Here is a 14,047-nt window from a genome sequence, read left to right as displayed (position 1 = left end):
GCGCCGGCGGCAGCGATGGGGTGGGGGGGTCTGGTCCGAGCGGGATGCGGCGTTTTGCCGTGGGATTTTTGCAAAGTCCTGCCGCGCGCCGGCGCCTCCGTATATGGGTAACGTTCGCGCTTTAAAGCGCTCGGGCCGCCCCCGAGCACGGGTGGGCGGACGAGCCGGGGCCGAGCGCTCGCTCCGGCGCCGCAGCCCGGTTCCCTCCCGGCTCCCCGGAGGCGGAGGCTCGGTCGAGCATCGCTCCCTGCCTCCAGCTCCAGCGCTGCGGGAAAGCCCAGCAGCAACCCCCCCAAAAAAACAGGCAACCCTTGGGGCCACTGGAATAAAACACTCCCGCAAAGCTCCCTCAGCCCGTGGATACTTTGCAAAAAGTTTATTTTCCTTGAGCCATCGTGCTTAGTTTGCGCCGCCCCCCGGCCGCCTGTTTGGGGCCGTTTCAAGGTGCGGCGCGGTCGCACCTGCCCCTGCAGCCCCGCTGCGGCTGCCCGGGCGGGTGGTTTGCCGGCCGCAGCGCCGGGGTTTCGCTATTCATCCCGACACACAGACCGGCGGCTCGGTTGCTCTCCGCGAGCGGAGAAACGCGATTCAAAAGCCGCCAGCTCTGAGCCGGGCGGGACGCCGGGGCAGCAGCCGACCGCCGATGCTGGATACGCGGCCCTTGTATAAGGCCATAATGCAAGAAAAACTGCCCGGCGTGGGTCAGCGGTCACGGGGACGGCTTGCAAAGCAGCAGGGATTCGCCGCCAGCTCCTCTCCTCGGCCGAGCGTCCCTGCTCAGCGCTCTGGGACTGCCCCGAAACGGAAAGTGTCTTTAGAAACGGCAGGAGGYTTTGCCCCGGTTTCTGCGGGAAGCACCTGCAGAGCCGGTCGGGACCTTCGGGGCCGGGCAGCGGATTCAAATTCATCGACGTTCGCTATGAATTCCACCCCTCAGCAAAGGAGTCGCTGCTTCACAGGAGGGGCTTTTGCCCCAGCACCCCCTCGCCGTCCCCAGGGTCGCGGCAGGCAGGCGGCTCGGCTCCTTCTCGCCTCCGCCGAGCACGGCACGGACACGCGTGGGGCGAGCGCCCCTAAACGAGCGCACCCGAACGTGTTTTAAATCAGTCAGGTCTGGAAGTTAGTTCCCCAAGGTGCTGCGAAGTCACCTTGCGTCCCTCCTGCTGCCAGGCGTAGCCCATTTCCAAAAACGACCCAGAGCTCGCAGAAGGTCGTCACGCTAGACGTGCCTGTTCTACAGAAATACTCTTAAATACTTTCCCCCTCGTTTTGGCTAGCAACTCCRCTCCTCTCCAGCCCCACAAATTAGGTCAAAGAAACCATTCCCGCTCTCCAAGTGACAAAAGAAACCCACGCAAGCTAAGAGAATCCATCTGTATTAAACTGTACACCGAAGAATTCCCTCTGCCGTTTTGCAGGTAGAYGTAGCAGCCCGTTACATGCGTAACACGTACGTACGTATCCCAGATGGAAAGGCGACTCCAGCCCGGCTCCCCTCCCGGGAAGCGGCCGGGCCGCGGAGTCCTCGCACGCCGCACGGCGGGCGACGGCCTCGCGGAGCCTTCGCCCGACACGCGGCGGCCGAGCGCCTCCTCCGCGGCGGCACCGGCGCGAGCCGACCCCAAACCCCGAAGCGGGGCCGCATCTGAGCGCCTTCGCCCCAAAACGCGGGCCTCCAACGGCAGGAGAAAGCACGAGGGTTGGGCCCCTTCTCACCTCGCCCAAGCACCAGCGAGCAGGACACAGCGGGGGCCGCAAACACATCGGTTCTCGTGTGGGGCAAGAGGGGCTAGGAGGGATTTGATCTTAAAACCACACCAAACACTCATCAACTCCAACCAGCCGGGCTGAGGGCACAGTTTAGCGATCAGGAAAGAGCAGCAAAGCAGAGCACGAGTTAATTTGGGCAAGTTCCACTTCGAAAAGCACTTGAGGAGGTCGCCACGCCTCGGGGTGGCAGAAGCTCACGGGGAGCTCCCCGAGAAGGTGGTCTCGCCACAGGATTAAGGAGTTACACGCCCGCTTCAGTGTTAGATTCGGTCTTTGCGTTTCCAGTTAGCTTTTCCCCACGCCCTGAACCTCAACAGCGCTTCGCGAGCCCGACGCCGGGCACCGAGATTTCGCCTGCTCCCACTGAGGTCGGGTTACCGATTTCAACCGCGATTACTGGGGGGGGGAGGAGAAGGGTCGCTACACGGTAGAAATCATCTGCTACGGGAGGAAACAAATCTTCCCTGGGCCTAGGCGGAGGGTAGGTGGTTCACAGGGAACACGGTTAAGGCAAGAGGCCTAGCGGAGATCCATCAGCACCACGTCCCTCTCCGTTACCGTCACGTGATTGCAGGTCTGGAGGAGAGAGGAGGAGAAAGAGGGGGCAGAGGGTTAGTCAGAGGTTCCCGCGGCTCCCCTAAGTCCGCTCGGCCTCCTCACCCAACCTGCGCCCCAGAGCGGCCCCCTCTTCGCCGGGCGCAGACCGAGACGGAGCAGGAACAAGCGCCCCGGCCCAGCACCGCGCCGCGGCAGGACACGGATTCGAACCTCCCCTCCGAACCCGCTGCCGCTCCGCCCGCCCCGATCGGATGCGGCAGGGGAGCGCTCTGCTTCGCGCGCCCCCCCACCTCGCGCTAACAGCTCCGGGACAGCGCTTGCATCTCGGCTCCAGYGAGAAGCCGGCCCCGGCCAGGCCATCCCTCCCGCCCTAGGTCTTCGCCTGGCGCCCCGCGGCAGCCACAATTCGGGTGGACGCCGTGCCCTGTAGCACGCAGCGCCCGCTGCCTCGTGGGCGACTTACGGTGAAGAGCGGGGGGTCTTTGGAGTGCGGGTGGAAACCTTTCTGCCGGCAGGACGAGATCTCCTCCAGGCCGTGCTCCGTCAGCTTGAAAAAGCCCGTCCTGCAGTAAACACACCCAAGGTCCAAAACAGCCCAAGCCTCTGGGATAGAAAAATCTGCTGCTGCGCTGCGAGGAGCCCCCCTGAGCCCGCTCGTCTCGAGCGAGAGCGGAGATCCACGCCGTGGGATGCTCCTCTCGCAGCTGCACAGCTGTCTCCYTCCGCGGGGGCAGACGGGAAGGCCTCCCCTGCCCCGTTTCCCTACTCACTCCTGGTATTTTGGAGAGCAAACAATAGCGATGGACTCCGGCAACATCATCTGGTAGGAGCAGTGCGTGTGCAGGTCCACGCTGGAGAGGAAGGCCGTCTGCGTGGGGTGAGTCTGAAATGCAAGGAAAAAAAAATAAAAAATAAAAAAAATAAAAAAGGAGAGGAAATTACAGCAGGGCTGGAGGACAGAAAGGGACCACGTCTGCCAAGAGAAGGTCGTAACAGAGACGAGCCGTTGCTCCTCCGATGGCATAGAGTACCTGCTTGCTGTTACAGACAGAAAATGGCTTTGGATTGCCCCCCAAAAGGCTGATCCTCTTTTCTGTTTGGAAAAAGCGCGGGAGGAGCTCCAGGTTTCTGACCGTATCCCACGCAACCTTGCATTTTAAGGCCCAACACCGCCCCTGCTTTAATGCGTGCCTCCCTGCGGGGCAGTCACTTCACACGCTTCCGAAACGCAGCTACCTCTGGGGCACAGCAAGTCAGGCACGTAACACACTGCCAAGACTCTTCAAGAGATCATATTCCACCAAGGCAGTCAAAGGTTTTAAGACCTCAGACAGCAACTGCTTTATCCGACTGACTGAGGGCTAGAATTCATAGCCAAACTCTTGCAGAAAGGTTTTTTTTTTCCCTTTTGCTTGTTTGTTTTTTTGTTGCAAAGACCAGCAGGAAGGTCAGAGGGATTTCTGCAGGTCCTTGCATGTTAACTGAGGAGCTAATGCCAAAAGCAGACACCCCGCACATATCAGGCGCACGCAGCAGGCATTTCTTTGTCAAAGCCTGGGAGGCAGCTGCTGCTTTCGAGAGATTACTCAGCAGCACCAAACGTTTTCCTTGGCACCGATCCGACTGCCAAAGGCTCCGTGGGGACAGGCAGCAGGGCAGCGCTGAAGCCAGCACAGGAATCTGGAACTGGCATAGCCCGTGGCAGAGCAGCACGCAGCTGGCTGCAAAAAGCGGCGCTACTACGAGGACGCGCGGCGGGGGAGGCCCTGCGCTYGCAGCGGGAGCTCCGTGCGAGAGGCCAGGCTGCCCGCGCCACGTGAGCTCCACGCCCAACAGCCCACTTCCGACGGGACCGATGCTTCAGGAAAAGCCACCTGAGCTTAGAACAAGCCTGGATTTTCAGAGCAGTGTGAGCAGTGATGGCACCGGAGGGAGGAACCCAGCTGAAGGATGCTCCCTGCTCCGTATCGCCTCTCCCAGCAAATCCGCCTCCACCAGCCCTGCTGCACACACCCCACTCCTTCCCAGCTAGACCCAGGGCCGATCTGGAAGCGAAGCAGGGACAAGAGACTCACRTGGATCCAGCCTAGTGTAACGAGGCCGTGCTGATCCTGGATGAGGAAGAGCTCCTCCTCGTTCTCCGTGTTGCAATAGTCGGGGCCTCCGTACTGCTTGGGAACGATGACGTGCGTTATCGTGAACTCGTTCCTCATCTGCAAGGCAGCACAGGGAGGCCGTTACCATCCACCCACGGGTCACGGAACCGGCAACTGCAAATTACTGACAAAGGAGTCGCACAATTTTGGAGCCTGAGYGCAGCCCACGGCTTTCTCCTAGACTTCMCGGTGGTGCAGAGCACCCACAGCASCTCAGAGAAGCCCTGGATACCCRCCCGAAGGAAATCTCTCCCCCTTTCCTAAAGATGATGCCTCATAACTAAATAGTCACCAAGTGCCTGGAAGCAGCTGGACTGCAGAAAATTGTTACGTCAAACAACTTCATTTCAAAGCAAACGCCTGTCAGCAAACCAGCCCCAGGCGACTCAGAGGAGACGGGCTGGAGCTGTCTTTGGTCTGTGCAGGCAGAATCTGGTCTCGGTGAGGGTCCCAGTGCACAGCTGGGACCGCTCAGTGCTGCTGGTACCAAGAGGAAACGCCGCTCAGAGCTGCCTGTCACTGGCAACACGGGAGCGTCGCGCTGAAGGCAGGTACCCAGCAGAGAGTCATCCAGAGGAGACAGGAAGATGAACACCCACAGGGACCTGGCGGCTGTCACGGCGCATTAACGTGCGGCCTGAGGAAATCCCAACGTGCAAGGGAGGAGGAGGAGAGGCAGATCACCCCCAACGCTTGTGTGAAATCCCACTCACTGGTGACACTGTACTACAACCATCTGCAGCAGAATCTGGCYCCTGGGCAAGGATTTCTGGAGCTGCTCTAGCCTTTTTCCAAGCTATTGCATGGGGGTAAACCTTGAGAATATAGCCCCTGGGCCATATTTAGGGTCTTAGTTAGGATTAGCACCTTACCAGCTTCCCACAGAGGATCCCACATGTCTCCACACCCCGGACCGTGTTGGCATCAGCCAGCTGGAGGAATTTCTGGCAGAGCTCCCTAGGGACGATGACCTGACGAAGTACATCCATACTTGCATCTGTGGGGAGAACAGGAGCGCAGTGAGCACTGCAGGCAGGGACACTGGAGAAAACTTCCCTCAGGTCAGCACCCAGAGGGACTAGACTGAAAAAAACTCAKCCTGAAAATAGTAACTATTGTAATGTCTATCCTTACAAGAGCATTCATGCTTTWGTGAAATCACTGTGGCACTTCATGAAGTCATTTATGGTCACTACTTCTTTCAAAACAGGGGAAAAGAGACACACAGAAAGATCTTYAGAAGTGTGTCCAAAAACTAGTATTTTGCTTAAAAAAAGGAAAGAAAGAAAACACAAACACTTACAAAGTGTCATTTAAAGTAAGATGTTCCGCTGGTCAAGAACCAGCAATTTGGAAAAGTCTGAGCTAGTATTTTGGTGCCCTATTTGACAGAGGAGGAGAATTCAGCCAGCCTAGACAGGAACTAAACCCCAATCTCCAATGAATACTTGGACCTAGTAAAATCAATAGCCAAATTAGGCTGTAGACTTTAGATCAGCAGAGAGACCCAGCYGGAGAAGCGTAGGAGACTGATTCCCAAAAGGAGCCAGTTCTCCCCAGTCCTCCAAATCTTTGTTGGACCATGGTGAGAACATCCAGCAACTTGGAAGAGCAAATGCCTGGAGGAAATGAAGCCACGACCAGATACTTCCAAGCCTCCWAGACAGCTCAGCTCCTTGGCTGCATTTGGGTCAGCCCCAGCAAGGGAAAAGGCTGTACTGAGATGTACTAACTGTTTTCCGTGATCCCCAAAGCACCAGGTTTCAAAGATCTGTCCACAACAGGAGGTTTGGATGACACAATCCCCACYGATGGACTTGCAGGCTGAACTGGAGAGACAGGAACCTTTGAGATTAAATCAGTTGGGGGCTTTTCCACGCCAGGGACGAGGGGCCCATCCAGAGATTCGGGACTTGGCTCCGGCTTGCCAAATTCCTGCACTATCCTCAGACGCTCCTTCTCCAGGTCCTGCCGTCGAATCATCTCCTCAAAGGCATGAAACTGCTCTTGCTCTGCCTGCTGCTGCTTCATTAGAGCTACCCGATTCCTCTCTTCTTCCAGCTGCTGTTGCAAAGCCAAGTTGCGTGCAAATTCCTCTTCCTCTTCCTTCTGCAGGGAGAAATACACCAAAGGACATGAGCAGACAGGAGAAAACCAGCTCGAGGCAGGATATGGAGCCTACACACTATCATTCCTTTAGAGCTGCAGCTTTCGACCTGTTGCCTGCAGATCCTCAGCAATCCCAGACTACTTTTAGAAGCAGCCTGCAAAAGGTAACCAGTGAAAAGCGTTCCTCCTGCAAGGAAGCTCCAGCTTGCCAACCAGAGAGCCATGCTTCCATCAGAACAGCTAGCTAGAGCAAGGCAGTAAACTGTTGCCTTACCCCTCCTCGCAGAAATATAATTCCAGATTCCTTTCTCTCTGTCCTATCTGCAAAAAACGCAACTCACCCACGGCAAAACTGACCGCAGAGTTTTCTGCTTTGCCCGCAGAAGCCCAGATGCCTGCCCATGCCGTTACCAGCTGCCTGCTGAGCTGCTGAATCATGAGGCCTGTACCTCATGGTGGGACAAAAAGAGAAAGCAACCAACCAAACAATATCTCCCCGCCAGCAGCGAGAGGAGGGGGAGGGGGGATCTACTGTAGTTGCTAGATGCACTTGCATTTGCTTATCTCCCCCTCTGCTCTCTGCTCCCTTTGCATGAGCTTCTGAGGAACGCCCTAAAGCAACAAGAGGTGCAAGATATGGGGACTCCCAGCTCGGACTGTCTCCGGGACACGCAACAAAAAAAGACGCAGGGACGGCTGTGACAGATTCACCTACAAAATGGCAGCAGAAACTAGATGGAGATAGCTGCCTCCCTCTGCTACAGGTGACAAGGCTGGACCCTGCAAGCTGAGGCTCCTCAGACTTCCCGTTCCAGTGCATCCAGGAGCCCTGGAGACCTGCCCTCTTCCAAACCCTTTGTGGCTGTGGGCTTTCCAGGGAGCACAGGCCTCCAGTCTCCTCTCACTCACCTTCCGCTCGCTGTACTTAGCATAGTCCTTGGCGTACCTCTTTAATAGCTCCTTCTTGAGCTCTTCAGCTCTGGGGAACGCTACTTCTTTCAGTTTCTGAAGGAAGGAAACACAAAGGGTCGTAACCACGGCAAGAAACGCAGGACCAAAGCAGATGCAAGGATCAGTGAACATGTAGCACCCAGAGAGAGTAAACCCTCCTTGGGCATATGGTGCAGGAAGGGCTTGAGGAGCTCCACCACTGTCTGCAGACAGGCCACAGTAACTGGGTGGCACAGGCAGCACTGCCAGCAACACTGAGCACAAGCTTAGACAGCGTCATCCTTYGCTCTTCTGGTCAACATTGAGCAAAGGGGCAGGACCTGCTTCTGGCTGTGAGCAACCTCCAAGGACCTCYGAGGCAACCCTTCGAGGACTTCTGCACTTGGCATCTGGTCACAGTGCAAGGAAAAGCCAAAGGAGGTGCTTGACAAGCAGGGGGTTTAACAGGAAGGAAAGGAAGCCCCAGTGCTCAATAAAAAGTAAATTAGATGGATACAACCACAGCCAGCCCAGTACAAGTACGACTGAGTAAGAAGAGCCCAAATTATAACCGCAGAAGGATCAGGGCTGCCTGGTCAAGCCAGGTTTTCTGTGTGAAGATGGATCACGCATCCCAGAGCCACTAAAACCCAAGACTCTTGACCCCAAAACATTTCCAAAAGCAGCCCTTCAAGTCTGGGCAACAACGTTACCACTTACTTTCATCGTCTCCTTCTTTTCAGGTATGACAGTGTTTTTGTAATCACGGTGCTTGGGCAGCTTCTCTATGAAGAGCCTGCAAACACAAGAGAGATTGTGTTTCTGGATGACAGCGGAGAGGGGCTAGCACGGAGCAGTAAGCAGGGCTGTGAGGGCAGAAATCATTCCCCTCGCTCTGCCACCTCCCTGTGCCCTACTCCCTGCAATCAGGATGCTCGTCCGCCTTTCTGCGAAAGAACACGATGACCTTCTGAGCTCTTCAGGACACACGGGGCATCCTGTTCAGTCCCAGGGGATTTTTCCTGCACCTGGGCTTTCGATGTGATCCTCAGGGATACATACATTTGCTTTTAATAGAAACATTAATAAACCATCCTATAACACGCAGGACTCCGGCAGCAATTCAGGAAGGTCCTCGAGCACCTGCCTACATCTCCGTGAGCATCCAAAGGGATTGCAGGCGAGCTCAAGGACTCAGCTGACTCAGTGCTCACACTGTCCTCCTGCACCAGGGAACAGGACACTTTGTCCAGGGAAATTAGCTCAGACTTTGAAAACAAAACTTGCAGCTAGGCTAAAAGCAAGTTCACAGCATCCTCAGCCGCTACAGCAGAAGCCTTTTGCCTCTCTCGCGTGGCCTTGTGGACGTGGATAAACCCAGCTGCTTCAAAAACCCCAGGACTGTGGGCAAGGGAAGCACCTTCCGCAAACCCCAAACGCTCCCGGTTGCCATGGAGAGCACAAAGATGCTCTTGCCAGAGGTTGCAGGATCAGCACAACCACGTCACCGCCCAGAGCCACGGAGAAGCCGTCGCTCCGTCCAAAGGGCCCGGCAAGGTCCCCGCTCCCAGCTGGTGGTTGCGAAGTAGGTCACTGTGTCGAGGAGACAAAATACGGCTGCGATCACTGCCAACAGCTTGCAGATTAAAATGGAAGGGATTCATTAAGAAGGATTAAGAGCAGATGCTGGCCTGGGAAGGGTGGGGAAACCAGCTGGGTTTCCACAAGTATGAAAGGGTGGAAAATGGGCAGTGGGATGGGGAGTGCTCAGGCAGCCAGAGAAAGATTTTGGGGCAAGACCAGGCAGGGGCAGGCTGGGGAAAGAGGCAAAAGAAGGGTAGGAACAGTYTGTATTTCCTAGCCGCAGCCCACTTTAGTCTTGGCAGCGCTTAATCCTGCACCACAAGTTTTGGGCTCGTCCAGACCTCCGAGTGCTCCTGGGTCCACTGTGAACAGCAGCTGTTTGGCTGAGCAGTCACTTCACGGGCTATTTTTAAGCGCTGCTGCTGCACATGTGCCAAGCCGGAGTCTCCCGAGTCCCTCGCAAAACCCCACGCAAACCCTCGGAGCCAATCCTAGCAGAGCCAGGCAGCTCACAGCCACGCAGGCAACCCAGGAACCCAAACACCACAGGAAATCCATGTCTTTTTTTTTTTCTTCTTATTTTGCTCTAGCAAAAAGAGCCTGCTGTGTCTGCTGGTGGTTCAGGGAGGACAGATCTGCTCAGGCCAGCAAGGAAGAAGCCATTCTCACTACAGTTAAGCAAGAGAAGCAAGCAGATGTCTTCCCAGGTGATGAGAGATGTATCCTAGAAGTCCATTTTGGTTATCCTTATAGATAACCGTGCGGCCCTCTGGCCCCTCATCAGGAGGGCCGGGCAATTAGCTTCCTTTCACACATGGGAAACAGAAGCGCCGAGCAGCTAAACGACTCGCATGAGATCGAGCGGGGAGCTGGCCGCCTCGACGGGAATCTCAGCACTGGCCCACCTTGAGATCACCCCGAGCCTAGACAGGATTCTCCCAAAATCTCGCCACGAGATTCAAGCCTTGGGATCAGCAGGATTTAGGGAACGGCACGTTGGGGAAAAAGAGAAATCCAGTTTCCTAAGGCCACACAGCCCCCCACAAGACAAGGACTCACTCCCAAGGACAGAGCGCTTGCTGGAAGCAAGCGCACCAAGTGCGGGAGCGTAGCCAAGAGCCTCACACTTACTTCTCGAGGCTGGACTCACCTCCAAGAGGGACGTCTCCATCCCCGAGCCAGAGCCCGATGCAAAAAGCACCTGCACAAAGCTGTACACTCAGGTGAGGAACTCGGCTCTGGGGAAGGACAGCGCAAGTCCCCAGCTGCATCACTGACCCTAGATTTAGGCTGAAGTTACAGGGGAAAAACTCAGGCCCCTCTTCTGGAAAGGGGAGAGCGGCGCAAGTCCTGTTAAAGGCCCCATTTCGGATGCCCTGCTCTTGCCTTCTACATCACAGCCTCAGGGGAGGACACTTAGAAACTCTGCCCCAAGCCCACTGCTTTCGTGTGAGCTACAGCATCGCCACGGAAAAGACAGGCTTTTCTTTAAAGAAATGAGACGACAATATGGACTTTGTATCTTCAGGTAATCCAGGCCAGCGGCTCAAACTCATCACCACTGGGAAAAGCACACCACTGACAGAGAGTTTTCACCTTCCTGGCAGCCTAACAACCAGGCTAACGGAAATGCCACGAGTGTTTGGAAGCTGCTAAAAGGAAAGCACACCAGCACCTATCACTGCAATAATGAAACGGCAAAGGTGCACTTCGTTCATTTGTTTAGCTAGAGAAAGAGTTTCTCCTTTGGCTCCAACTATGTAACCAGCCTGGAAAACTTCCCAAAGGTTTTACACTTCCCAGCTCCCTGAGCAGCGTCCCAGGGAGCTCGCTACAATGCCCATAAAAGCTCAGGAAGTGCAAGGCGGGAAGTAAAGCTAATCAGAGAAAAATGTGTTGGATTTAAGGGGCAGGAACCCTGCACACAGGGGCAGGGAGGGAAAATGCCAGCAGAGATGCCAACCACAGTCGGGGTAAGTGGGTAACGTGGGCGCAACAGAGAGCATACCAGAGCCAGCCCTTCGGCCGCTGGAACGGGGAGAAGGYGGGAGGGACAGGCTTTTGGCCAAAAAGCCTACAGAAACAGGACAATTGGTGCGATTGGGGTATTTTTTCTGAGGATYATGGCTTTCAGCCCTTTAAACAGGCAGAGGAACAGCTACAGACAGGCATGCRCTGCTCATATTCCAAGCCGGTCAGACACAAGCCAGACCTGACAGCACATCACCGTGTTAGCACGGCGTACGCTCCCGGCAGCGTGGCTTTCAGACCCAAAATGGCTCTTCTCCGGCCAGCAGCTGAGACGGCAGCCAGCACACGCGGCTCTGCGCTTCTCTATGCGGACAGCCTCGGCAGCTGAAACGCCAGTGGGGTCTCAGCTGGTTTTAGATCCGATCTGGGGCTTTCTAGGAGGGCGCTCAGGAYCCAAGATACCCACAGGCCGTCAGCGCCAGCTGACCGGGATCAGGTCCTTGGGACTCGGCGCTTTTCCCCACATCCTTTCTCAAAAAGGGGCTTGGTGCACATGTATGTATTATATTATCACATTATTTCTGAGCTGTTATAMTAAACGTACGCTCCTACACAAGCAATCCCTGCATTCGGAGGAGGAACCCACTYCGTGCCCTACTAGACTTTAAAAAAACTAAATGGGATCAAGGCCTCTCTTCCAAAGCAGGTTTACTTAGGGAATCACCAGCAAGCCTGGACCCTTTCCAGATGCAGGATACCAAGAGCCTCTTTATAAAACTGTGATCTTTGCCCATCCATATGATGTGGCAGGCAAGTCAACAACCAAATTAGCCACTCTGTCGTGGGAAACCATCAGAAAGCAGCTAAACGCGGGGAGCCAGAAGCTCCCCATCCGCTGACAGCAGTCCTCACTAGCAGCTGCTCTGGGACAGAGGAATGTAAAACAAGTCTGGATTYAAAAGGCACTCTTACATCTGTCTTGCAAATGGGTGAGTTGCATTGGTCTGCTAATGCCTGCCCCCTTTACTGCATCTCCTGTCCATTCTAACCAGGCTGGCTGGATGCTCACCCCAGGGGAGCTGAAAGTCAAAATGAGCCTTTCTCAGGCTTCCTCAGCAGCAGAGCTCCAGACAGACCCAGTTCTTCCAGCCCAGCAAGCTTTGCCTGTGGTTTTGCACGCTCGAAGCAAGATAAAAATAACAAGCCTTTGCAGCAAGACAGGTTACTCTCAAAGGAAGCAAAGGTGCTCTTACGTGATGTACTTGTTGTACAAAATGAAGGCACGCTCGATATTGCCTTCCTCCGAGTAAACGGTAGCCATGCGGAGAATTTCCACTCCGGAGCGGTAATACCGCCGCGGCGGCACATCCTCGTTCACTTCCACAGCGCTCCCCATCTGGATCAGGCTTCGGACTCGCTCCTCCGGCGGGAGGCTGACGTCGACGTGATCGGGCATAACGACACACATCAAAGCTGCCACGGYGCCCACGAACTCTGCAGTGGGAGGAAAGTCAAGCGTGTCAAAACCACTGCGAGCAGGTAACTTATCCAGGCCTATCCCCTCCTGGGTAGAAATCGCTTTCCCAGCAGAGAAGAGTCTAATATATGGGCCAAGCAGGCCTCAGGGAGCTAGCCGGGAGAAGCCACGCACGTTTTGGAGACAGTGCTTGGATATTTGTGATCTGAAAGGCAGCCACAAGTTCGGGAACACTCCCTGCTGCTGGATTTCAAGCTGGAGTTTGACCAGTCTGAATTCTACCCCTGCTAGCCTTGGCGAGGTGCACCTTTCCAAACTGCTGCTGCTTTCCTCCTCGTCTCTCTACACAGAAGTTGAACCTGCCACTTTTGCCCCATCATTAATTCGGGCAAAGACAGTAAAAGCGATTCGTTTGGACTCGAGCAGAAAACACAGCTTTACACGGGGTTTCTACACCGCAGCGCTTGCCATTTCGCTTAACAGGGAGAAGAGGACAGAGCTCAAGGCCGTCCTTCCAGACGTCGCCTGCTGCTCGGCGGTGCATCCCTGGCCAACAGGCTCGATCCTCAGTCACACACAAATGCAATCCCTCCCTCCCCCGGCAGGCACATCCGTCACCCCAGGAATGCACCTCAAGCCGCTCCGCGCGTCTGCCTCCCTCTCGGCTCCTCCGAACTCCTCCTCGGCCAGCCGGCTCCCCTCGCTCGCCRCCCTGGGGACAAGTTAACAAACTCAAGGGCAAGGAAGCACCGGGACTGTCCGAGGGGCAGACAGCCCCAAAACCCTCTTCAACGCTCTTCCCCTACACAAGTCACCGGGGAGCCGCCACGGCGGACCGGTTCAAGGGTTAAACTTTCTATGAAATCGTAGAGCTGGACGCGAAGCACCTTGCCAGCCTCCCAGCAACGCGACTGCCACGCGCGTGACGTCAGGATTTACAGCGGCTCCTTCCTAAACGGGGGAAAGGGCCCGAGCCGGGCGAGGCGTCGCCTGAGGATCCCAAACGGCCGACAAGTTGCCTTTCCGGGGTTACCTCGGAGCTAGAAGCCCCTTTTTAAGGCAGTCAGGCCCACGTTTCTCAGCCCCTATCCTGGCCAGCACCCCAGAGGCCTCCTTCCCTAAATAAGGGCTGTGGGATTTGGTCCCGCGCGAGGCTGCCACGACGGGACGTTCGCTTAGCGACTGCGATGGAGCCGCAGCTCCGAGGGGGCTGCACGTTTTCCTGGGGCTCAAACCCCCTGCCCAAGCAGGGGGGGGGGTGAGCTGCCCCCCAGGCCAGAGCTCCCATTTGCCTCCCCGAACCGAAACCACCCCGCCRAGGCGCCCCAGTCCCTATCCCCCAAAGCAGAGCCCCCACAGTCCCTACAGCCTCCCCCCACCCCAAGAGTAAAAAGTCTCCCCAAACCAACCCCCYTCCAGAGCTGCTAACCCCAAACTGAAGCCCCCAGCCCCAGCTCCCCRAGAAAGGGGAACTGCCCCCAAGCCAGAGCCC

The 14,047-nt window shown here is 56.1% G+C and overlaps 1 protein-coding gene across 1 annotated transcript; it reads right to left on the bottom strand.

The window, feature by feature from the left end:
- Positions 1-1,360: 1,360 nt before the first annotated feature.
- STAMBP (STAM binding protein) lies at positions 1,361-13,809 on the bottom strand. The gene is made up of 10 exons (XM_085321842.1): positions 13,187-13,809; positions 12,332-12,572; positions 8,244-8,319; positions 7,503-7,598; positions 6,218-6,593; positions 5,357-5,481; positions 4,404-4,541; positions 3,099-3,211; positions 2,792-2,891; positions 1,361-2,346 (listed from the first exon to the last, which is right to left on the bottom strand). Exons 2-10 carry the CDS (start codon positions 12,544-12,546, stop codon positions 2,290-2,292), a joined length of 1,296 nt encoding a protein of 431 aa, XP_085177968.1. The 5' UTR covers positions 12,547-12,572; positions 13,187-13,809; the 3' UTR covers positions 1,361-2,289.
- Positions 13,810-14,047: the final 238 nt, after the last annotated feature.

The sequence above is a fragment of the Rhea americana genome, unplaced genomic scaffold (genome assembly GCF_003343005.1).
Source record: "Rhea americana isolate MKP2758 unplaced genomic scaffold, rheAme1 scaffold_715, whole genome shotgun sequence".
Taxonomy (NCBI): Eukaryota; Metazoa; Chordata; class Aves; order Rheiformes; family Rheidae; genus Rhea; species Rhea americana.
The sequence above is the reverse complement of the archived record's forward strand: the minus strand, read 5'-3'. Positions and strand labels throughout refer to the sequence as shown.